At 45.0% G+C, this 22,993-nt stretch overlaps 1 protein-coding gene across 2 annotated transcripts in view; it reads left to right on the top strand.

Annotated features, from left to right (window-relative positions):
• The first annotated feature begins 578 nt into the window (after positions 1-578).
• The window catches only part of DOK6 (docking protein 6), a 377,410-nt gene continuing 354,995 nt past the window's right edge, over positions 579-22,993 (top strand). For both annotated transcript variants that reach the window (XM_075532718.1, XM_075532717.1), the window contains exon 1: positions 579-920. In XM_075532718.1, coding sequence (XP_075388833.1) covers positions 855-920 — 66 coding nt within the window. In that variant the 5' untranslated portion in view covers positions 579-854. The remainder of the gene's footprint in view (positions 921-22,993) is intronic.

The raw sequence follows: 22,993 nt of genomic DNA, 5'->3' as shown, positions 1-22,993 counted from the left end.
CTTTTGTTTCCTCAAGTTGCAGAGCTCAGGAAACCGTGCCCACGGAGCAGTCCTGCCCCTGGTCTCCATCTCCCAGAAGATGAAAACCCACTAGGCACTTTGGGGCAGGGAGGACGCGAACACACACAGGCATCCAGCCCCAGGGGCTCCAGCAGCCTGGGAGGCGAGGGCTTGGCCGCCCGGCCCGCGCGGGCCTGGCAGCCAGGGATTGGACACATGCGCACGGTTGGTCTCTTTGTGTTCGCCCGGCAGGGCTCGGCTCCGATGCCAGTTCCTAACCAGGCAGATCCAAGAGCGGCCGCGCTTCTGCGAATAAAATGCGCCGTGCCCACGGTCACTGAAATAAAGGCTCTCCTCTGCTCAGCTCTGCCCTCGGCCTCTGCCCGGGGGTCTCAGAGCGCAGCGCGCCCTCTCCAGAGGGGTCCTGCGCGCAGGGAGGCCGGGCCCGGCGCGCTCGGCGAGCAGCCCCCAGCCCGGCGGCCGCGGGCCTGGGGGTGGGGGCGCCGCTCGGTCCGCCCCGCCCCGCCCCGCCCGCGCCAAGCGCCGAGCGCCGAGCGCCAAGCCGTGCGCCGGGGAGCCTCTAGCCGAGCGGGCGCCGCCGGGGGTGCAGCCGGGGGCGGCGGGCGCGGGCCGCGGCGCTAGGCGCGCGGGGGCGAAGGTGCGAGCGGCGCCGAGGACGGCGCTGCTCCTAGACCGGCCGGATCCGCTCTCCGCCGACGCGGCCCTGCCACCCGCGGCCCCGGCGGGCACTCGCAGAGCACGGCGGCGGCGCGAGTCCCGGGGCGGCTGGCGGACGCGGCTGGGGCTGGGGCTCGAGGACGCTGCTGGGGCGCAGCAGCCCGCCGGCGCCGGCCATGGCCTCCAACTTTAACGACATAGTCAAGCAGGGCTACGTGAAGCTCCGCAGCAGGAAGCTGGGGGTGAGTGGCGCCCAGCGGTCTCCTTCCAGGGCGCCTCGGCGCGGCTGGCGGCGGGGAGCAGTGGCACGCGCCGGGCCCGGGCGGGAGGGAGCGGTCGCCCGCGCCAGCCCGCTTGTTGCTCGGCCAGAGTAGGGGCGCTGCACCTGCTTGGGGGGCTTTGGGGCCGCGCTGGGGGCGCCGCTCCTGCCGGTGGGGGGAGGGGTCTCCAGGGACCGGGGTGTGGGTGCTGCACCTGCCTGGAGGTTCTGGGTACTGAATGGGGCGCCGCTCTGGCTGGAAGATCCAGGAATAGGATGCGGGGGATCTGGGACAGGGATGGGGCACCGCTGTTTCTGGGGGCTTTGGGTTTGGGCGGGGACGCCCCACTTCCTTTTGGGCTCTTGGGCCTGGCAGGGTCACAGCGAGTGGCTAGGTCCCCTCCAGGAGCCGCCTGCTCTGTACTTGGACTAGGAAGTCCAAGGGACAAGGCGGACTGGCAATGCCAGACGGAATATGCCTGGGGGATTTACACCAGTCTCTTCTGGAAAGTGGGTGCCTGCTGTGGAGGCGCTTCAGGGGCAGTGAGCGGCTGCAAGCTGGGGCGTCTTAGAAGCACCATTTCTACGAAAGGCTTCACCAGCCCATTTGGAAATTCCCATTGGTGGCTCTCCTGGCATCGCACTTCCCCGCCAGCAGTGAAGAAAGACTTCCTTGTGCCCTGAGCCTTGCCTGCTGGTGGGTCCCTTGAAATGAGTGTGCATCACCCATGTGCACGCAGGTGTGCACCTGCAGGTGTGCTCGCGGACGCACCGAGGACGCGGCACAAAGTTTCTGGAACCCTCAGTGTCCAGCCTGTTTGAGAGCAGGTGGGCTTGACCAGGAGGGACGCAATGGCCATCCAGGTTCTAAACTTGTCTAGGGAGCAGACAGGGAGGTAAAAAGAAGCGAAGAGGGTCCCTGACAACCTGAGTGTGTACTGGAAGAGGATGGCCAGGCGGTGGAGCCCCGAGAACACCTGGCCTCTCAGATGGGCACCTGAGACCCACTAACCAAGCTGATCCTGTAAGCAGAAAAGGAGATTCTCTATGGGCGTAGGGGTGGTGTGGTGTGGTGGTGGTGGTGGTGGTGGTGGTGGTGGTGGTGGTGTGTGTGTGTGTGTATGTGTGTGTTTCCGGAGTCCTAGCTGTCACTGAGCTACTGCCCTCAGGATTCTCCTTCTGTGAAACTCAGGAGTCCTAGAGCAAGGGACCAGCACCCCCTGAGGAAAGGGTAGATAGCCCCACTTGGAGAGATGAGGCCAGGGAAAGGGAATGTTGCCATGTTTCCATAGAAGGAAACAGGGAAGACCCCCATCCCCCAGAAGTGGCTGTATTCTAAGTTGCGATTCCAGGGTATGGTGTGGGGGAGGAAACGCGGGGTCCACAGACTTGGTTTGTCAGTAGCTACGGTTAGTTTTTCCTTTGAGAGATCAAGGAACATCCTTGAACTTCGCCCAGGAAGGATGCTGAGTGGCTGCAAGACAGGAATGGGAGCTGGTTAACATCTCACCTCCGAGCCTGTAGTCCGGTGTGCCCCTGTGCATCCTTCCAGGACAGGAGAGCACAGAGGCATCACGGCTTCACTCAGGGAGATCTGAAAGTGCCAGGTTTGCATTAGGAGGGAGAAGGAAGGACCACGTGCGGAGCTGCCCTTGGTTCACACACTCATGTGCTGGGACGCAGTGCTCAAAATTGTCATCCAGACAGTTGTCAGCCAGGAAAGGGGCGCAGCTCAGGATCCCAGGCTAGACTCCTCAGCCCGATTTGCCCTTTGGCAAACCTTGCACTGCGCAGGGCTCTTGCCCTCCTTTGGGCCCTCTGTCTCCTTGAAACCCCAGCTGCATCTGATGCCTCTGAGGTTAATAAGCTAATGGGTGATTTACTCCCCGGAGGAGGCATGTGTGTGTGTGTGTGCGGGCGTGCTTGCTTCCAGAAAAAAAACCCTGTGCCTGGAAATGAGACGCAGACAGTCAACCGACAACCTCTGTCCTACCCATTCAGCTGAGGGGTGGGGGCTGGGTTGGAGTGGTGGTGTCCGTGGTGATGGTGTCAGTTGGATGCCCCCCCCCCCTGCGTTAGCTTTCCAGGATTTGATCAAATAGAAGAAGCCAAATATGAAGACTAATTAGGAGTGAGAAGACATTGAATGTGTCTTGGATAACCTTGGCATTGAGCGCCTTTAAAATGTCATTTTCATAGCATTGTTTTCGCTGAATTGGAAATAATTTGTCTACACTTGCGATGAGGTTTTGCCTAGATTCCATGTGCAGGGCTACACCGTTTACAGGGCAGTTTCCACAGGAATGGGAAAAGCTTGCTTTTGAATGGGAAAAGCTTGCTTTTGTGCTGATCAATGGCTTTTGTCTGTGGCTTTTTTTTTCCCACTCCAGAAATGGCAATTTGTAAGAGCGATCTTGAAACACATGTGCTGTGCTTTGATAGAAAGTCAGCATAGTAGATTCACCTTGACTGTTGTGGGGAAGATAATGTATTAAAGAACAACCACAGCCAACTGTGAACACTCTCCTGTTTGGAATAGTCAACTCTTCAGAAGAGGGTGAATTCAAATGGCCAAAGGTCGAGGGACTGCTCTGTGGATTTAGATGCTACGTGGCTCCCTTAGCACAGTGCACAGATAGACTAGCACTGCTTTTTGTAAAATTATGTGCCTTTAGAAAAAAATAAGATATACTCATACCCCAAACTCATCACATAATGTACCTAAACATAATTTATTGTTTTAGTAATTGTTCCACTATGAACTGCCCCAAATGTTATTTTTGATCCAAACAGTCGATGACATTTTAAGGTTTATGTCTCAAATGAAATAAACCAAAATGATTTTTATATATGTATTGCTATTAGCGTGATCGTGGGCAGAATTGCTCCTGGGGGCGATTGACTTTTCAAAGTGTTGGGGGTGGTTGGGGGAGGGAGGAAAGAGGCCTGGAGGCCAGGAGGCCACGCTCCTTGCCTTGAGGATCATGAGGATGAAGCATCCCTAGGGGTCTTTCTTCATCACTAACCAGTGTGTAGTGTGATGTTGTGTCAGGGCCAAGTTTAAACCAAGCCCGCTCATAAGGACCCACCAAACCAAATCCCATCTACCCCCAGTCATAATGAAAGTGCTGGGTCAGACCCCCAGTTGGAGTGTTTCTAAGGTAAATGGTCAGACAGGGCTTTCCCACACATTTTATGAGTCTGTTGAGTGTTGTCCATAAGCCAACCTTTTAGGGATGTTAATTGTTTAACAAATGATGAATGAAAATGGCCAAACCTGTTGCCCCTTATAGGGTTTCCAAGATTGTAATCTTTTCAGAGCAGATTCCTGTATCTGTCTCCCACCTGCTTTGGCATTAGCAACTGGGAACTTAACCAGTGCACCACCAGGGCTCCACGAAGAAGTTTACCGTGTTAAAGAATATCAGCTTCGAATTTGTCTTGGATCAGTGATCAGTTTTCTTTTATGGATTTTCTTGGTCTTTATATACTTACAAAATCATTAATCCCAAGGTAGACTGCGGTCACTCCAAAGGGCTTGCTGCTGGGGTTGCAGTTCAGAGGCATGGTGTTAGTCCAAACAAAACCTTGAACATGCCTCTGCAGGCAGATACGTCAGTGGGTGGCTGCAGACAACTTATGCCACTCTTGCACACTTGTCCTTGTCTGCTGAAGTTGCTTCACAAAAGAAGAGAGAAAAGGTCTAATCAAACAGTGGCTTCCAAGGGCACCTGGTGGCCAGTTACATCCAAGCAAGGGTGGTTATGGTGCTTTTAGTGGCGTTCCAGAAGGCTCATCTTGATAGGAGTGTCTTGACAGGCAAGCGATAATCAGCTGAGCTGGTGAGGAAGACGTGCTCGAAATCAAATGGCCAGAAAAGTCACTCCAAGGAGGTTTGTTCTTCCAACTCAATGCTCAGTCTTGTTTAATGATGGATGCTATGATTTTGTAGCAGTGCTTCTCTGCATACATGTAAACATGATAAAATTGTATGTATATAAATATATATATGTATGCAGACACACACAAGAGGACTTAACAAATTTTTGTGAACAAAAATTCTCTTTTGATTCCATTTTTCCTTTAACTTTTCGAAGTCCCGTTATACATATAAATACACATTGATGTGGTTTTTTAATTTGCACATTCAATAAATGATTACGGAATCCCTAATGTTCATCAGGCAAGTGAACTAGTGTGTGTGGGTGTATGAGTATTCCTGCCTGTGTTGTTAGGCAGGGTTATTAACACTAAGAATCCCTAAACCACTTCCTCTCATAGTACCTTGGCCTAGTACTAGACATGTGAGTTCCAACCTTGCCAGGAGGGAAACAAGGGTACAGAGGGCTATAACCAGTAGTTGATGATCTCTCTGGATTTTCCCTTTTTAAGTAGATTCTTCACTTGTCTGCTCTTTCATTGGGGATGTACCTATCTCTTGGCCTTTTCTTCCCCCTGGGTTTCAACCCAGGACACCTCTATTTCTGGCTTGATTGTTGAATCAATCAATGGTAGTATCATAATACATGTGAGGAACTCTTAAATCTGGGTGAAGTATGGGGACTCATAATCGCAATTTTTCTCCTGATAGATATGCAGATGACTGTTGGTAAGGTGAGTCTTGAAAGATGGTATTCATTTGCTCAGGTGTGAAAGATTGTATTCAAGTCTTGGGGAAATCACTCAAAGACACGGGGGTGGTTAGAATGAAGCCATTGTGAATATGGCAGGTAGGAACATGATCATCAGATATCCTCCGATCCATGTTATTTCCAACTTTCCATAAGTGTCTTTCAAATGGGTAGGGTAATGGTTGATATTTTCAGAAAGCATAAATCATTGTTGATGTTAGGTGCCCTGGGGCATGTTTGAACTTGTAAGTACTCTATATACAACAGAACAAGACACTGCCCGTTCTGGCCTTGGCCTTATCATTGGGATGTTTGAGCCCACTGTTGCAGCCACTGTGTCAATCCATCTCTGATGGTCTTCTGCTCTTTGGCTCCCCCTCTACTTTACCAAGCATGTTGCTCTTTCCCAGGGACTGATCTCTCCTGTCAACATGTGCATGGGAGGGGAGAGGAAATCTTGCCATCCTTGTCTATAAGTAGAAATACAAAAGAGGAAAATGGAAATAGTTTCAAAGTCTGTGTAGTTGCCGTTGGTGGGTCCTTTTTCAAGCTATTGGGCAAGTAATGACTAACTGTGCTGGGATAAGGATACATTGAGTAGGACATTTAAGCATTACATTGTTGGACTTTTACATTGTTTCTACGCAGAGAAAATTTCCGAGGATTTTACCCAATCATGTGTGTGCCAAGTTCTTTGCAAAGGCTCTCAGTTCCTTTTATCTTATTGACTAGATCTCATCCATTCATTGAAAAAACAGCATGCATTTTATTATTACATGATGAGCAAAATTTTATTTCAGAAATTATATATAGGAATATATATCCAAACAAAATAAAAGGCACCTATGTTCCCACCACCTGTAGAGCATCTCTAGATTGCCTACATTTTAAAGAGACAATTTTATGGGAAAAGGGACTTCTGTTGAATGAGACAAAAATTAAAGTGGTCTACACTATATTTTGTTGGACTCTGTTGTACAGTTTTTGGACCTCTTTGCTCACAGTATGGCTTGTTCTCTCAGCATTCGAGAACATGGCCAGAGGGCTGATGCAGTCAGAGCAGAGAGCATTTTCATTAACTTCCTGCATAAATCCCCACTACTTTGAAGATACAGAGCAGGATTATTCCAACTCATTTTTTCCCCTTCTTATAACACTAATCCTCAACAGGCATCTTGAACCTGCAAGTGGATGGACTAAGACATGGTGTTTTGTTATTAGCAGAGAACAGAATCCATCAAATAAGGAAAATGATTCTCTTTGTGTTCTTGGGATCATCACTGGTGGCTGTAATCTATACATAGGTACAGGGGATATCTCCCGTAACATTACTGGAGTTATTTGCAAAAGACTTAGTTATTTTGTTATTTCGGCTTTCACAGTAAAATTACTGGGAACATAACCATTTTGAAGTTTAGTTAAATTTTGGACTTCTTCATCATCACATGAGGGAGTGGTTGTATGTGGGTTTGCTAACCCCAAGATTGGCAGTTTGAAAGTTCTCACCACCCCACAGGATAAAGATGAGACTTTGTACTCCCATAAAATGTAGAGTCTCATAAACCTATAGGACCACTTCTGTTGTGTCCTGTAAGGTCTCTGTGAATCAGAATTGACTTTGTGGCCAGCAGTTTGGGGGTTCTTGGGTTAAGAATCACGTGTGGAGGAAGATGTGGCTGCCAGCTTTCATAACAGTGACCCTTGGAAATCTCCTGGGGCACTTGGACTTGATCTTAAAGGACTCCGACTGTACCACGTTGGGAGTTGGGGGTTACTAGTAGCACTATCAAACTGCTTGTTCGTGTGCACCATACATTTGACAACTTAGAAAAATACGTCACACAAACCAACTGAAATTTTTCTCCCAGCATTGTTGAGAATGCGTATTAAAATCCCTGCTGGCCCACAATTGCACATAAACACGTAAGGATCAAGAGAAGTCAAATGAATCCGCTGGAGATCGAGAGGCAGGTTCTGCGTGAGTGATGGCATGTTCAATCTAGGTTTTGGAGTGTTAACAGTAACTGTTCTGTCTCCAACAGCTAACACTTTGTTGTCTAGATAGACAAATGAAGTGTGATCATGGGTCCTCTAAAGAAAGCGTTCCGCCCCCCCTCACCCCTCCCCTCCGCCAATAATATGGTCTAAAGCTAATTGGATCCTTCACTTCCTGATGGTGATGTTGTTTGGATGAAAGAGCGAGCTGTTGAGGGAAATTAAGCCCAAAGTAGGAGGAACCTCCAGCTCACTTTGAGTGGATACAATTTCACTTCCATTGATGCCATTCTACAGCGGTTGGTGTGCTCTAACTCTCCCTCCTTTTCATCATCACTGTCAGTTACCAAATCTGTGTGTAGGCATGGCACTTGCTTGTCCACATATATAACACTGAACACGATTTAAAATAGGGAAGGTTACTCATTGCACGGGTTGTTGTCTCCAGCGGCTCTACTTGGGTTTCATGCGCTGCTGATCTCCGGTTAAGCTTCCTTTGGTGCTCGGTCATGATGGAATACTGCAATCACAGATAGAATTGCTCACATTCTGCGTGGGCTTTTCATCCTTGACTCTGCAGGGAGTGTGAGCTCTGGTCCATTTTTTTGTTTGCTTTTGTTTTTAATCATTTTATTGGGGCTCGTACAACTCTCATCACAATCCATATATCCACCCATTTTGTCGAGCACATTTACACATTTGTTGCTATCATCATTTTCAAAACACTTTCTTTTTACTTGAGCCCTTGGTATCAGCTCCTCGTTTTCCCCCTCCCTCCTTCATGAACCCTTGATAATTTATATATATATATTTTCATGTCTTACATTGGCCTTTGTCTCCCCTCACCCACTTTCTGTTGTCCCTCCCCCTGGGAGGGGATTATGTGTAGATCATTGTGATAGGTCCCCCTTTCATTCCCAACCTTCCTCTTACCTCCTGCTTTTGCTACTCTCAGTATTTGTTCTGAGTGGTATATCTGTCTTGGATTTCCTGTATGTCCAGCTCTTAGGTGAACTCGTACACATGCTGTAGTCTAGTCGATTTGTAAGATAGAATTAGGGTCATGATAGTGGGGAGGAGGAAGCATTAAAAAAACTAGAGGAAAATTGTATGTCTCATCAGTGCTAAACTGCACCCTGACTGGCTTGTCTCTTCCTGGTGACCCTTCTGTAAGGGCATGTCCATATGTCTACAGATGGACTTTGGGTCTTCACTCCACACTCCCCCTCCTTCACACTGATATGAATTTTTTGTTCTGGGTCTTTGATACCTGATCCCACCAACACCTCATGATCACACATGCTCTGGTTCATTTTAGTTTCCCACATGGGTCTCAGTGGAGTACCATTGCCATCCAGTAAAGAAATACGAAATAATCGGTGTGTTGCAGCCATTTGAAACTAGTAGCTGCTCCCGTGGATAAGAGGCTTTCTACTCCCATAAATGGTTACAGTCTCTGAAACCCACAGAAGCAGCACTGCCTTTCTGTATAGGGTTACTGTGAGAGGGGACCAGTTTGATGATAGGGAGTTTTAGGTTTTCCAGTTTGACTATGTAAGTCTTCCCCACCCCACCCCACCCCCACCCAAGCCTTGGGAAAGAAATTAGTCTTCTACCTCATTTGCATGGAGAAGGTAGCAGTCAGTTTTATTGCTGCCCTTTCAAAATGATCAGTCTGTTTTGCTTTGGCTGCTCTAAGCTTCTTTGTCTTTTAGTGATAACTATCAATCCCGTGTTTCCATTCTCCTCTCTCCTGGGGTGTTTTGGTGTGCTTTGATTCTATGGCTTGATACCTTCAGTTTAGTAAAACCATTCACCTTTGCATCTTCCAAGCATAATTCTGTTTGTTCTTTCTCTTCTGTCTTCGTCATGTATCTGTGCTAGTCTGGGTATTTTAAAGAAACAAATCCACAGAAACTCACGTGTAAAAGAGAGTTTTATATAAAGGTTAAGTGCACATCAAGAAAACATCCGAACCCAGTGCTGCCCAAGCTCACAAGTCCAACATTAACCCATATGTCCGACACCAATCCACAAAGTCGTCCTCCATCTCACAAAACAGACGCAATGATGCTGACTACAGGTGGAAAGCTGAGTCAGTAAATTTGTAAACATCTCAGCGCTGGGGTCCTCACACAGGTGCTCCAGCATCCAGGGCTGCATTGGGGTAGGTCCATGCAGCTTCTCAGGGATGTCTTGCAGGAAGTGAGCCTTGCCAGCTAAAGCAGGGAACTGGCTAGGGAAGATGCACCTGGTCCGACCACTCAAAAGGCAAGGCTCAGTGAATCATGTATCCCTCTATCCTTCAATTAACCCCACATGTGTTTATCAGCCAGATTGGCACAACACACTAACTAACTCAGTACTGTCTAACTTCCACCATGGCTCCTGAAAATTGATGATGTGCCCAGTTTCTTATTGCTTTGAATCCTGGATTTCTTCTACCCCTGACAGAGCTACCAGTTCACTAATGTGGGTAATCTATGGTTAGAACTATTCGTGGAGTTGTCAATTTCAGTTATGTTTATTATCTTTCTTTTTTTCCTTGTTTAATGGCTAAAACCAGGTATTCTCAATTTTGTTGATGCTAGTCTTCAATGCCAGCATAATGACTTTGGTACTTGTTCAACATCTGTAGTCATGTCATTGCCTGTGGGAGGTCTTGCCTGATTCACCGTGTTTGACATTACCAGGAGTGAGGGTGTCTCAGGTGGCTGACTTTTATAGTGATTTCCTTGTGATAAGTGAAGGAGCCCTGGTGGTAAGGTGAGTTACAAGTTGGGCAGTTAACCACCAGGTCAGCAGTTCAAACCTACTAGCTGCTCCCTGGGAGAAAGATGAGGCTTTCTGCTCCCATAGAGTTACAGCCTGAGAAACCCACAGGGATCGTTCTGCTCCATTCTAGAGGGTCACTAGGTGTCAGAGTGAACTTGATGGCACCTAGTCTTTGTTTGTTTGGTTGAATTTGTTTTTTAGTGGGGCCAAGGAACCATGTGGCCCTGCAGAGCATCGCTCAAATCAAAGGACTGGGGCATAGATCTTCCCTCACAGTGAGACTCTCTCTGAGATAACTTCGACTGAAAGTTTTCAAAGCAGATAGGCTACTTCCTGTGGCACCAGGGTTTGTGATATCGATGCTGAAGGAAGACGCAGTGTTGAGTATGAGTCTAGCGGTGGTGGCCTCGTGAAGAGAAGTGGGACGGGAGGCAAGAAGCAATGATAAGCTGTTCCTGAATTTCATTGGCTGTTTAAGACCTTGACATTCTACCCCCTCCCGTAGTGATTGTCAACTCCGGGCAAACATTGCAATCACTAGAGCATGTCTTTGAGGTTTTTCTTTATTTGTTTTTCCTTTGAAAAAATGTGTGTTTCGGGAAAGTGAAATCATAAGGGCTACTCAGTGATTTCTCATTGGATTGATCCCTAGTCAAGAGTTAATGTTGATTTTGTTTTGTCGGGCGTTAATTTCCTGAAATGATCTTAGAATAACCAACATACAACTTTTTGCAGGAAAAAAATGTCCAAACAGATTGTTTATCTTCATGATGCCAGAATAAATGACGTGTTTTTCACGGCAACAATTCTGAGAACAAGCCGATGATCATTACATGTAAGGAGACTTCAGAAGGTTCACGAAAAAACAAGGTCTTCTCTTTCACATCCATTTACTCAGGAGCTTCTTGGAGCCCCTACAGAACCCTGTTAATATGGGATCATTAGGATTCAAAATTAGCAAAATGAATATTCGATCAGAGAGTTACCATTTACTTGTCGCTCACTAATTTCACTCTTCTTCTGATATTTGGACAGGACCCACATGTTATGGGATTTGTGGGTAGGAAATATGCCCCACGTGGTAGAAAGTGAACTGACTGGGCTTCCCTTGCAGCTAAGGTATGAGGCAGGTTTTGTCAATGATGATAACCTGGGTCAGACGTTGTTGTAGACACGGTGGAAGCCAAGTGGCAGGGCCACCACAGGAGGACACAGGGGGCTTTCTCTCAGGTCAGCGTTTTGATTTGAATGTGGAAACCTGGCCAGTTGTTCCAACCACAGTGGCAGCAGTATCCTCACCAAGGTGTTTTCACTGTCTTGGGGATCATTTCTGGCTGCCTGTTTTGGAACCTGGCTCTCCATCTCTGCAGCCCTAATGTGAAGTCGTGGTCCTTGTAACACAAGATGAGGAGCCCTGCTTACAGAGTGGTCATGCACTGGACTGACACCATATGTTGGTGGGCCAAGCCCACCTAAAGATAGACCTAGTGGTCTGCCTCAGGCAAGACTACAGCTTCAGAAAACCCTGTGGGCAGTCCTACTGGACATTGACTTATGACCCCAACAACCATGCCCCACGAGACCATTGTTGGAGGTGATTAAATTGATTGGGATGCTTGTGAGCCAGAGCAGGCCCCGGCAGGATGGGGTACAGGTAGAAACGGGGTCCTGAGTGGCTGGAGCTGACTCCATGGTACTCACCAGCAGCAACACAGGACAAGATACAAGGAATAGACCAAATCCCCAATTTTCCTGGTGGAATCATGGCTACTGAGCAGACTTCCTGAAATATGTAGATTCTAAAACTCATTTCCTTCTGGGATCCTGCTGATCTTGGGCATTAAGAACCTCCTTAGAATTCTCCTGCTCACTCCTGGAAGAGTGCTGGCAAAAGGGTACAAAGGGGAACCACAGGGAGGCAGTGGGACACACAATGCTGCCTGGATGGGCTGGTAGTGGAGGAGTTGAAACAAAAGGTGTACGAATTGTTGAATGAAAATCTGATGCTCAACTCTGGAAATTTTCACCTAATTCACAGTAACATGGTTTTTAAAAGTTTGATTTAAAACTAAGAGGGGATCAATTCAATTGTCCCTAACAGAGTTTTTACAAAGTTGCAAAAATTAAAAATTCAGGGGAAGCAGGATGGGCTTTCAGCAAATGGTGCTGGATCAATGGGTCTCCATTAGCAAAATACGCGCATCTCTGTTTATGCCTGACACCTTGTAAATGCAAGATAAATGGTTGACTTCAATGAAACATGAAACACCATGAAACATTTTGGGAAAATCCAGAAATCTCTAGGATCTTGGTCTAAGCATAAATATCCAAAACCACCATTTGAAGAACTATCTATCAAAAGACACATTTGTAAATCAGCGTGAAGATTAAGAATATGCATGATTCTATGGTGAGGTTGAAAAGACAAATTATAGTCTGGAAGAAAATATTTGCAAATCTTATCTCTGGCAAAGATATAGTTTATAGAATATATTTTAAAACTCACTACTAAGAAGACAATTTCATTAGGAAATGGGCAAAAGATAGGAGCAGACATTTCACTGAAGTTGATATGCAGATGGCAAGTCAACACACGAACAGATGTTCGACATCATTAGCCATTAGGGAAGTGCAAATTAGAACCCCTATGAGACATCACTGCACACCTAGAAGAATGGCTAAAATGAAAAATTGCGAGAATACCAAATGCTGGTGAAACGGTGGAGAATGTGGGTCATGCATGCTTTTCTGGTGGAAAGGCAAAATGAGGTAGGCACTCTGGAAAACAGTTTTTGTCATTTTGATGACAAACTAATATACAACTATCCAACGACCCAGGGCTTGGATTTATGAGTATGAATCCCAGAGAAATGAAAATGTGATGTGTGTTCACATGTAAGACCAACATAAGAAAGGTCATCGTACCTTTAGGAGACCCTGCTTGACACAAGTGCCGCTTTGACACAAGTTTTTATGTCTGAGCCCATTGTTGCAGCCACTGTGTCAATCCTACTGTGTGACAGTCTTCCTCTAGTTTGATGGCCCTCCACTTTACCAAGCATGAAGTCTCATTCCAGGGACTCTTCTCTCCTGATAATACATCGCAGGAAGTCTCTTCATCCTCGCTTCTCAGGAGCATTCAGTTTGTGCTTCTTCCAAGACAGATCTGTTTGTTCTTCTGGGAGTCCAAGGTATTCTCAGTAATCTTCACCAACACCGTAACTCAAATACATCAATTATCATACATTTGTTCTTATTCTTTGTCCAACTTTCACAAGCGCATGAAAGAATGGAAACTACCGTGGCTCGTGTCAGGCACACCTGAGTCTTTATAAAATGATCTAGATTGGTGGAAGTTAGGAGAGCTATTTATAGCTTTATCTCCAACCTTCAAGACGAAGTAATCCTACAGAAAATCTGTGAATGTTTGCTGATTATGTTTCACTGAGTAGCAGTTATGAAGAACACCATCTTGTGTTTGGATCTGTTCTGGTGTTTGTGTGCTTTTGTGGCATTTCTTGTCTAAGATAACTGGGTTTTCTTTTATTCTAGCTGACAGGTTTTATTTATTTTACTCTAAAACGGATGCATGATGAGTTCTAAAATCTGTAATTGCTTGTAAATAAAACAGGACTTTCATTTAAATATTAGAGAGCTTTACAGTAAATATGATGGAGATAATTTGTTAATCCCAGTTGAGAAAGAGCTGTTTCTTAAATTTGGCAAGGTTAAGCCTCACCTTGTCTCAAGCAGAGAGAGTGCAGGTTTTTCTGCAGCATGCTCACGACTTGCTCGCCCCTATTTGAATTGTGGGAGATGTCATTAGTGCTCGTCACGGTGAAGTTGAAGTGCGGGGATCTCTCGTGTGCAGAATCATATAAGACAGACTTCCCCCACAAAACCCCCTAATTACCAGGAGCCAAGTGGTTTGAACGTGCCCTTGACTCCTGAAAGAAACAGCAGCACAACACTGATCTGCCTTTGATTTTCAGCCCTGAATGAGGCATCCAGGCCACAATGTTGAAAACGTAATTACTTACAAAGACATTAAGTTCAGCAGCATGTCAAGGAAATTTAATTTTGTATCTTCCATAAAAGATAGATTACCACTTGGCTGCATTCCTACCCAAAAAGAAAAAAGGGGGGGAAAATGATTAGCTATCTTAAGACTCAAGGTGATACTTAATCAGAAATTCTCTTTAAATGCTAATAAAACTGCCCAGAATACAAAGAAGTAAAATTCCAAAATAAAGTAACTACGAGGTTTCTTCACCCTTCCTTCTTCATCATCCAACTTTCACATGCATGTGAGGAGATTGAAAGCTCCATGGCTCCAGTCAAGTACATGCTAATCTTCCAGATGACCTCTTGGCTGCGTTGCTGAATGCGGTGGGTGCTTTGATTTCTTGACTGTTGCTTCCATGGACTTGTGGATCCAAATCAAATGGAATCCTGGACAACCTCACCTTTTCTCCATCAGGGGTTTCTCATGTATCCAGTTATATGGATTTGTGTTTTGTGTTGATGTGTAATCCATCCTGTAGTCTCTGATCTGACTTTAAAGCACTTAAAGTAAATGCTGCACATGGTCTTCACTTTTAGCAAATACTATTTCTTATCTGCGTATTGTAGATTAATGAATCTTCCTCTCGTCCTGGTACCATGCTTTTCTGAAAGTAGTACCGTTTTCTGCTTATTTGCTCAGCATACAGATGGAATAATATGGTGAAAGGATACAGCCCATATGCACACCTTTCCTTATTTTAAACCAGGTAGCATTCCCTTATTCTACTTGGTCAACCGCCTCTTGATCTACGTATAGCTTCCACATGAGCGCAGTGACAAGCTTTGCAGTTCCCATTGTTACAATGCTGACCATCATCTGTTAGGAGCCATGCATACGTTTGCACAGTCCGTCTCAGCAAAACAATGGTAAACCTTCAACCAGTAAACATGTTACCAGACCTTTTCATTGTCTGTCTCAGCAAAATACTGGTAAACATTTCCCTGCTATTTTCTTCTTTCAGCCAAGATTCATCTGACATTAGCAACGATATCCCTCTTTCAGGTCCTGTGATAAACTTGGCTTAAATTATTGGCAGTTCCCAGTTGGTGTGCTACTGCTGCTGATTTTGAATGATCTTGTGTATGGTAGAATTAATATTTTCATATAGCTTCTCTATTCTGTTGACTCACCTTTCTTTGTAATGGTCCTGAATATGGATCCGTTCCAGCTGATTGGCCCCATAGTTAGTTGTCTCCTACATTTCTTGGCATAAATTAATGATCTAGTCCAGTGCTGCATTGATGTATTGAAACATTTCAGTGGCTATTCTCTCAGTTCCTAGAAGTTTTATTCTTGGGCCAATGCCTTCAGTGAAGTTTGGACTTTTTACATCACAATCCACAGCTTTTGATCAGATGCTCTCTCTTGGGATGATTGAACACCAGCAGCTTGTTTTCGGAACCGTGACTCTGTTGTACGTCCATCTTCTTTGGTTCAATATTTTCCCATATGATCAGTCAGTGTAACAATTCGAGGCTTCATTTGTTTTCTTCACTGTTTTCTCAGCTTGGGAAATACCCAGGGTGCTTTTCCCTGTAGAATTTGTAACTCCAGGTCGTCCTACAATTCATGATCATGCTTTACTTTGTATTCTGGGGCTGTCCTTGGAAATCTGTGCAGCTCTTTCACTTCATCATTTCTTCCTCTTGCTTTTGCTACACTATGTTCAAGAGCAAGTTTCAGAGTCTATTCTGAGACACCCATTTAGGTGTTTTCTGTTTGTTTCTCTCATTCTAATGACTTTCACTTTCTTCATGTAGGACATCCTTGGTGTTGTCCCACAACTCCTTTGGTCTGGCCACTAATGTTTAACGTATCAAATCTGTTCTTGAGATGTTGCCTACATTCAGGTGGAAAACCCATTATGATGCATAGGCTCTTGTTTTCTTTTTCTTTAGCATCAATTTGCATGTGCATAGGAGTAGTAGAGGGTGTGTTCCACATTTGACCCCTGGCCTTGGTCTGACTAATGATATTGAACTTCTCCATAGATTCATTCCTCAGATGTCATTGATTTGATGCCTGCGTTGTTCATCTGGCGAGGGACACAGGTATGTCCTTGTCAGGCATCATTCAGTGAGTCTGTCCCCATTCATCTTGTCCCAGAAGGAAACACTGCCTGGTCATGTGACAGCCTCACAATCTCTCCTGTGTGTGAACTCACTGTTGCAGCTGCTGTGCCAATCCATCTCATGAGGGCATATAGTCCACGGATATAGTTGGCACTTACATTGTTAGAAAAAAATTTTTTCCAATGAATAAGTCATCAGTCTTGTGACATTCTGCTGTGAGATTGCTCATCTAAATTCTGTCACCAAGGCCAGATTTTCCAACTATTGATCCTTCCTTTTTTCCAACTTTCTAATTCCAATCAGCTGAAATGATCAATGTATTCTGATCACCTGTTTCATTAATTTCCAACTACTGAAGTTAGTAAAAGTCATCAGTTTTCTTGTCTTTGGCATTAATGGCTGCTGTGTAATAGGGAACATATTGAGAGGAGGAGCAATGGGAGAAAAACCATGCCTTGCTTTCAAACATGCACAGACTGTGCCCGCACAGGGACACAGGGTGGCTGTGGCCCAAATGCTAGACCAGTCAAGCTAAGCTCAAAAAGGACAGACAAGAAACAATTGCGAAATCGTCAAGTAAGCGTACATGCTACCTGATGCAACCACATTTCTGAGAGTAAGGGCAGGAGTCTTACTACTGTCTTCATTTGGTACTCATTTTGTAATGCCCTCTTTTAAAAATTGACTTTGGAAGTATCTATGGGATTCCAATAAAAAGGGGGTAACAAAAATTGACTTTGGAAGTATCTATGGGATTCCAATAAAAAGGGGGTAACAGGGAATATAAGAGGGCTTTAGAATGTTTATGTAAGAATGGTATTTAGGGATAATGAGATTTTCCATGAATTTTTTGAAGCTTGCCTCTAGAAGTCACAGTGAAGCATTGTAATGGAATATGAAAAGACCTGGGAGTTAGAAAGCCAAAGGAAAAGAATGTTTCTCAAGTTGGAAGTTTAAAAAAATAAGGAAAAAGATAAGGAAAAAGAAATAAAGCCTAGAATTGTAAATTGATGGATCCCATAGCCAGAGAATGTCTTCTGTCTCATCTAAACTGTGTTATTCATCTCTAACTTTTACCAAATACTTTTTATACGTTCACCCATAAGCACTCCTTAGGAAATTCTGCAGGAAAGCACTACATTTTGCTTTGCTAAGAGCAAAACCTTCCATAAAAAAGCAAATTCATTTAGTTTTCTGAGGGTCTAGGTTTTGATTTAAAGGCTACCTAAATAAAGTAACTGAGCTTGGCAATGTTATTTTTAGGTGCACTTCTTATAATTTCTTGTCTGTTTCTGTTGTTATTTGGGTGACTGATTATGTACATATTTATTTTTAACATTTATTGTGATATTTCCAACAGCATATAAATTTATATCGGTTGTGTATTTTCCAGCAAGTTGACTTTTCCACAAAGAATTACAAAAAAAATTTTATATGAAGGGGCTTTAGAATGTGCATGGGAAATGAAATTGGAAGACAATGGGGTTTTCCCATGGACTCGAGCCACCCCACCCCACCCCCACCCCTTCTTTGCGTCCTTTTCCCAATGTGAATTGCACTCTTACGTGGCATTCCCCATTCGCAGTGTACCAGTGTTCGGTGTCCAGGGCGGACTTTGTCTGCATTTCCTACAGGAGGACCTTCCCCTTAAATGAGTTGCCCTCACATGTCTTGCAGTCCTTTGCATGTATTCTCAGAATACCTCTCGGAAGTACTGTGTGTATTTTCATGACATTTCATTTCACTTTCACCACCTGCCAGAGCTCTGGGTGCTTGTACTTCAAAGCCATCTTTGTGGTTGGAGTTGGAGTGTGGTTGTGAGTCCATCTGACTCACAGCAACCACCTGTGAAGAGGGAGAGCTGCCTGGAGGCTGTCCTGTACAGAGTCTGATTCCAGGCTTTCCTCTTGGAACCATCAGCCTTCCAGTGAGCAGCTAGACATTGAGCCTTAGCCACACCCAAGCTCCTTTCACCATGGCTCCTGCATCATCGATGCCTCTTCTAGAAGACAGAAGTGTGCATTGTGTGTCTGTGCTCCTTGTAGATGTGTGAGCTTTCCCAGTGGTATTGTCCAAGCTTTTGTGAAACAAGTAAAAGCTGTTTTAAGGAGAAATTAATTATTGTTCCAAGCCTGATGCAGGGTGGGAAATGAATTGCTCTTTACTTCTGAATATACCCAGTTAACAAATGGGATAAGGTATTGATTGCTGGAAACGCTGATAAATTGACCACTTTAATCTAATGAAATTTCCTTCTTTAACAAAAGAAGCAGAAAAAGACTCTTCTATATGTGGGGAGGTAGGCACCAGCTTCCGGTCAACATCTGTACCTATTTCATCTCTTAATTGTCCAAAGGCATTTAGGGCGTAGAGGGACAATTGCAACTATTAGATCTTCATTGTGCTGAAAAGCCTAAGATTAACATGATGAGCAGGGAGAAAAGAAATTGCCCATTGTGTACCTAAAGCCTTAGATTGCCTCCATCGACATTCTTCTTCTTTCTGACATCCATGTGTAGAATATTCCTAAACCATGTCCTCAGTCAAATAGTTCATGACAAAGGAAGGCGATCATTAGAAGTTGATTCAGATATTTAAGGCACAGTATCATTATTTCTATTTTTACAATTTTTTGTGAGCAAGATCTATTTTCTTTAAAATATGTAAGTTATATTTTATTTATTGATATATTTTTCTTTTAAAATAATTTTATTGGAGGCTCGTACAACTCTTATCACAATCTGTACATTCATCCATTGTGTCAAGCATATTTGTACATCTGTGCCATCATCATTCTCAAACATATTTTCTTTCATTGTAAAAAGGAGAATAAAAGGCAGAATAAAAACTGTAAAGACAAGAGGCTCATCCATCATTTCTCTGCCTCCTAGTGAGCAGAAAGAAATGACTCATTACTCAATATTTGCATGTACCCCAAAACTTTTTCTTGTCCTAAATGGATATACAAAATAGTTTTATGATTTATCAAAATGGCATAGAGTTTGTGCATAGCTTCAAAGTTTGGTTCTGCCTACTTTAAAATAGATTATGAAGGTTTTCCAAGGAGCCCTGGTGATGTGGTATTTATGCATTGGGCTGCTAACCACAAGGTCAGCAGTTCAAAACCATCAGCTGTTCTGTGCGAGGAAAACTAGACTTTCTCCTCCGATAAGAGTTACAGTCTTGAAAACACTTATGGGTGTTTTACCTTTTCCTACAGGGTATGATGAGTTAGAACTGCCTCAGTGAGTCAAGGTTTTCTAAGTCAATTGTTCTTTGCTCAATCAGCCTAAAATCTCCTAGGGCAAGCCTGTCATCTTAAAAACTACGAGTCTCATTGACTCAGAACAACGAGGAACTACCACCATCTGCCAGGGTTCATACCGGGGTGGCCTGTGTGTTGCTGGGATGTTGCCGGAAGCTGTGGCACCAGTTTCTCAGATATCAGCAGGGCTGCCCATGAAGGACACATTTCTATGGGGCCTCTACACTAAGAAACGCCAGGAAGAAAACCCTGGTGATTTAATCTTGAAAACCCAATGGCCCACAGCAGAGGTGCTCAATATGGTCGATCTCGATCTACTAGTTGATTACAAATGTAGTTTGGGTAGATTGCATGGCATTAAAAAAATAGACGTAAGCCTATCATCAGTCCTGTCATTTAATTGATATACTACGCAGCCAATCAGATTTGACAATCATAGGTGTCAAACACATGCACAAGTAACTGCGCTCAGTGCAGCAAAACTGACAAGTGATCGCCAATTTTTAGACCTTGGGTTTTCTCTTAAATGTGAGAAAGGGTGTTGAAAATGAGTGGGGAAGCTGTACCAAGTAAGCAGACAAAAATGTATCACTTTCATACAGAATGGGAGATTTTGACACTACAAACCGACATTCAGCTGAAGTCCAGAGGGCATGAACAGTTCTGGAACTTACACTCAGAAGGAAAGTACCCAAACATGAGAAAATGTGCTACCTCCTTGACTGCATTGTTCGGCTCTACTTATTTATGTGAGTCAGCCTTTTCTCACACAAAGATCATTAAGTCCAAGCACCGTTCCACCACGACTGATGATCATTTGGAAGAGCGCTTGAGGCTGGCTGCCAGCAGCTACTGTCTGGATTATGCTCATTCCAGTCAGTGCAAGTCAGGAGAGTAAACTCAGGTAATGACAAGAAACGTACATAGTTAATTATGTTGTGTTGTGCCATTTGGATTCATGCAGTTATGCAAGGTACATAAACATACATTGTACATATAAAGAACTTCCAGTGCATTTATGAATAAATGCAATAAATAAATACAAATAAATGTTTTGCATTTTTGTAGTTGGTAGATCATTTTGACTTGATTGTTTTATAAGTAGCTCGCATGCTGAAAAAGTGTGAACAGCCCTGGCCCACAGGATCTTTTCTGAGCGCTGGAATTGAATTCTTGAGCCCCATCATCAGGAGGAAGGCTCGCTGCAGGAAGGACAACCCCTCAGTTTCTGAGTGCTGCTCTGACAGAAGTGCCTCCAGAGCTGGCATTAGCAAACAGGAATGCCCTTCCGCACAGTCTGGAAGGTCAAAGTCTATAGTCAGAGGACCTGCTCCAAGGGAAGGCGTTCTCCCAGTAACCACCAGAGCAGAGCCGACGTGTGTCTTCAACCTTCTGCTTCTTGGTTTAATGAGGATCTCCGCATGTCTTGGCAGCTATCTTATGGCATCCCTTTCTTAGCTTGGGCAGTTTAATCACTTTTAGATATCAAAAGAGATTCACTCAAGACACACCCCATAATAAACCTGCCTCCGTAATATTCCAGTGATAGCCCATTCCCAAATGGAACTCTAACCATAGGCTTCAAAAAAACAAAAAAACCTCAAAATCAAACAATGCTATCATGTTGATGTTGTACCTCATTAAAGGACCAGAGAGCCCTGTCTGTCTCCCAAGGAGTAGCTGGTGGTTTCCAACTGCTGACCTCTTAGTTAGAGGCCCTAAGGGAAAACCCTTCACCACCAGGGCTCCTTCTGCGGTTTACAACTCATATTTTGGGGGGACATAATCCAGTCCTTAACCAACATCCTGTGTGGTCAAGGTTAGGGCCAGTCAAAGAAAGGAAAACCTTTGATGAGAAGGATCATCGCAATGGCTGCCACTGTGGATCCAGATAACACCAGGAGTATGGCGTGGGTGAAGGATCAGCCAGTGTTTCAGTTACAATGAGACTGGAAGGCAACTGACAACCCCAACAGTCAGGTGGGAGTCCCCACAGCTGAGGAACTCTGAGGTGCTCAACTCAAAAAAAGTTGTTAGAGTCCGTTTTTGAAAAAAGTGTTGGTTGGACCAAGTTCAGTGAAGCAGTGTTTTCAGATGTTCACAGCAAAGGTTTGGCTAGATACCATCCAGCTGGGTCTGGCCCACACAGGCCCTGTGTGCAACAGAACTAAACACTGACTGGTCTCACACTGGCCTCACACATTTTCCCATGCTGGAACCCAGGGTTGCAGCCGCCCTGTCAATCCATCTTGCTGCAGGTCTTTCTCCTTTTGCAGCCCCTTGGCTTCAACAAGCTTGATCCATTCCGACTCATCACCAGCCTATGGGGCAGAGTAGAACTGCCTTCTGTGAGTGTCTGAGAATGTAACTCAAAAGAAGCGCTTCTCAACCTGTGGGTTGTGACCCTTTGGGGATCAAATGACCCTTTCCCAGGGGTTGCCCCTTCATAAGTGTAGCAAAATCACAGCGATGAAGTAGCAACGGAAATCATGTTATGGTTGGGGGTCCCCACAACATGAGGAACTGTATGAAAGGGTCATGGCATTCGGAAGGTTGAGAACCACTGCCTGAAGGAATAGCGAGCTCTTGCTCTTGCTGAGCAGCTAATGGTTTAGAACTGCCGACCTGTGGTTAGCAGCCAAATGCTTAACCACAGAGCCACCTAGTATGTGTTCTAAGCATGTTTTCCTTGTAATGTTCAGAAGCTGCAGTCTCATAAGCCCACAGGGAGAGTTTCTACCCTGTCCTATAGGGCTGCTCTGAGTGGGAATTGACTGGCTGGCAGTGAGATGCAGGTTGTTCTTGAATTCAAGAAGCTAATGGGTAGCCTTCCAAGAGCTCTCAATTAAAGATGAAATGACGATTGCTATGAAGTGTTATCCAGTGTCATTAAGCTGTGGTATTAAGGTTGGGGACATGCCTGCTTGCCCCCAAAGCCCAGCAGTTTGATTGTTTGGTTTGGATGATTGCCAAGTCACATACTGAGCCATGTGTGACAACCAGGGTGGAAATGAAATCCTAGGCGTGGTTCTCTACCTCATTTACTGTATTTAAACAGTCGCGTTGGTGGTTCGTCAGGGATTGCGATCTAGTCTAGTCAATAGATCCATATGACTTGCATTAACTTTTAAATTCCAGTAGGACCCTTGGGCTTCCTGGAGGTGGGCTAACACTCCTGGTGTTACAGGCAGGTGGACCTGGCCACAGCATCTGCTTGAGCAACAGCTGCTGGTGGGGTCGCTAATACCCCTA

Source organism: Tenrec ecaudatus, chromosome 15, assembly GCF_050624435.1.
Source record: "Tenrec ecaudatus isolate mTenEca1 chromosome 15, mTenEca1.hap1, whole genome shotgun sequence".
NCBI classification, from domain to species: domain Eukaryota; kingdom Metazoa; phylum Chordata; class Mammalia; order Afrosoricida; family Tenrecidae; genus Tenrec; species Tenrec ecaudatus.
The sequence above is the reverse complement of the archived record's forward strand: the minus strand, read 5'-3'. Positions and strand labels throughout refer to the sequence as shown.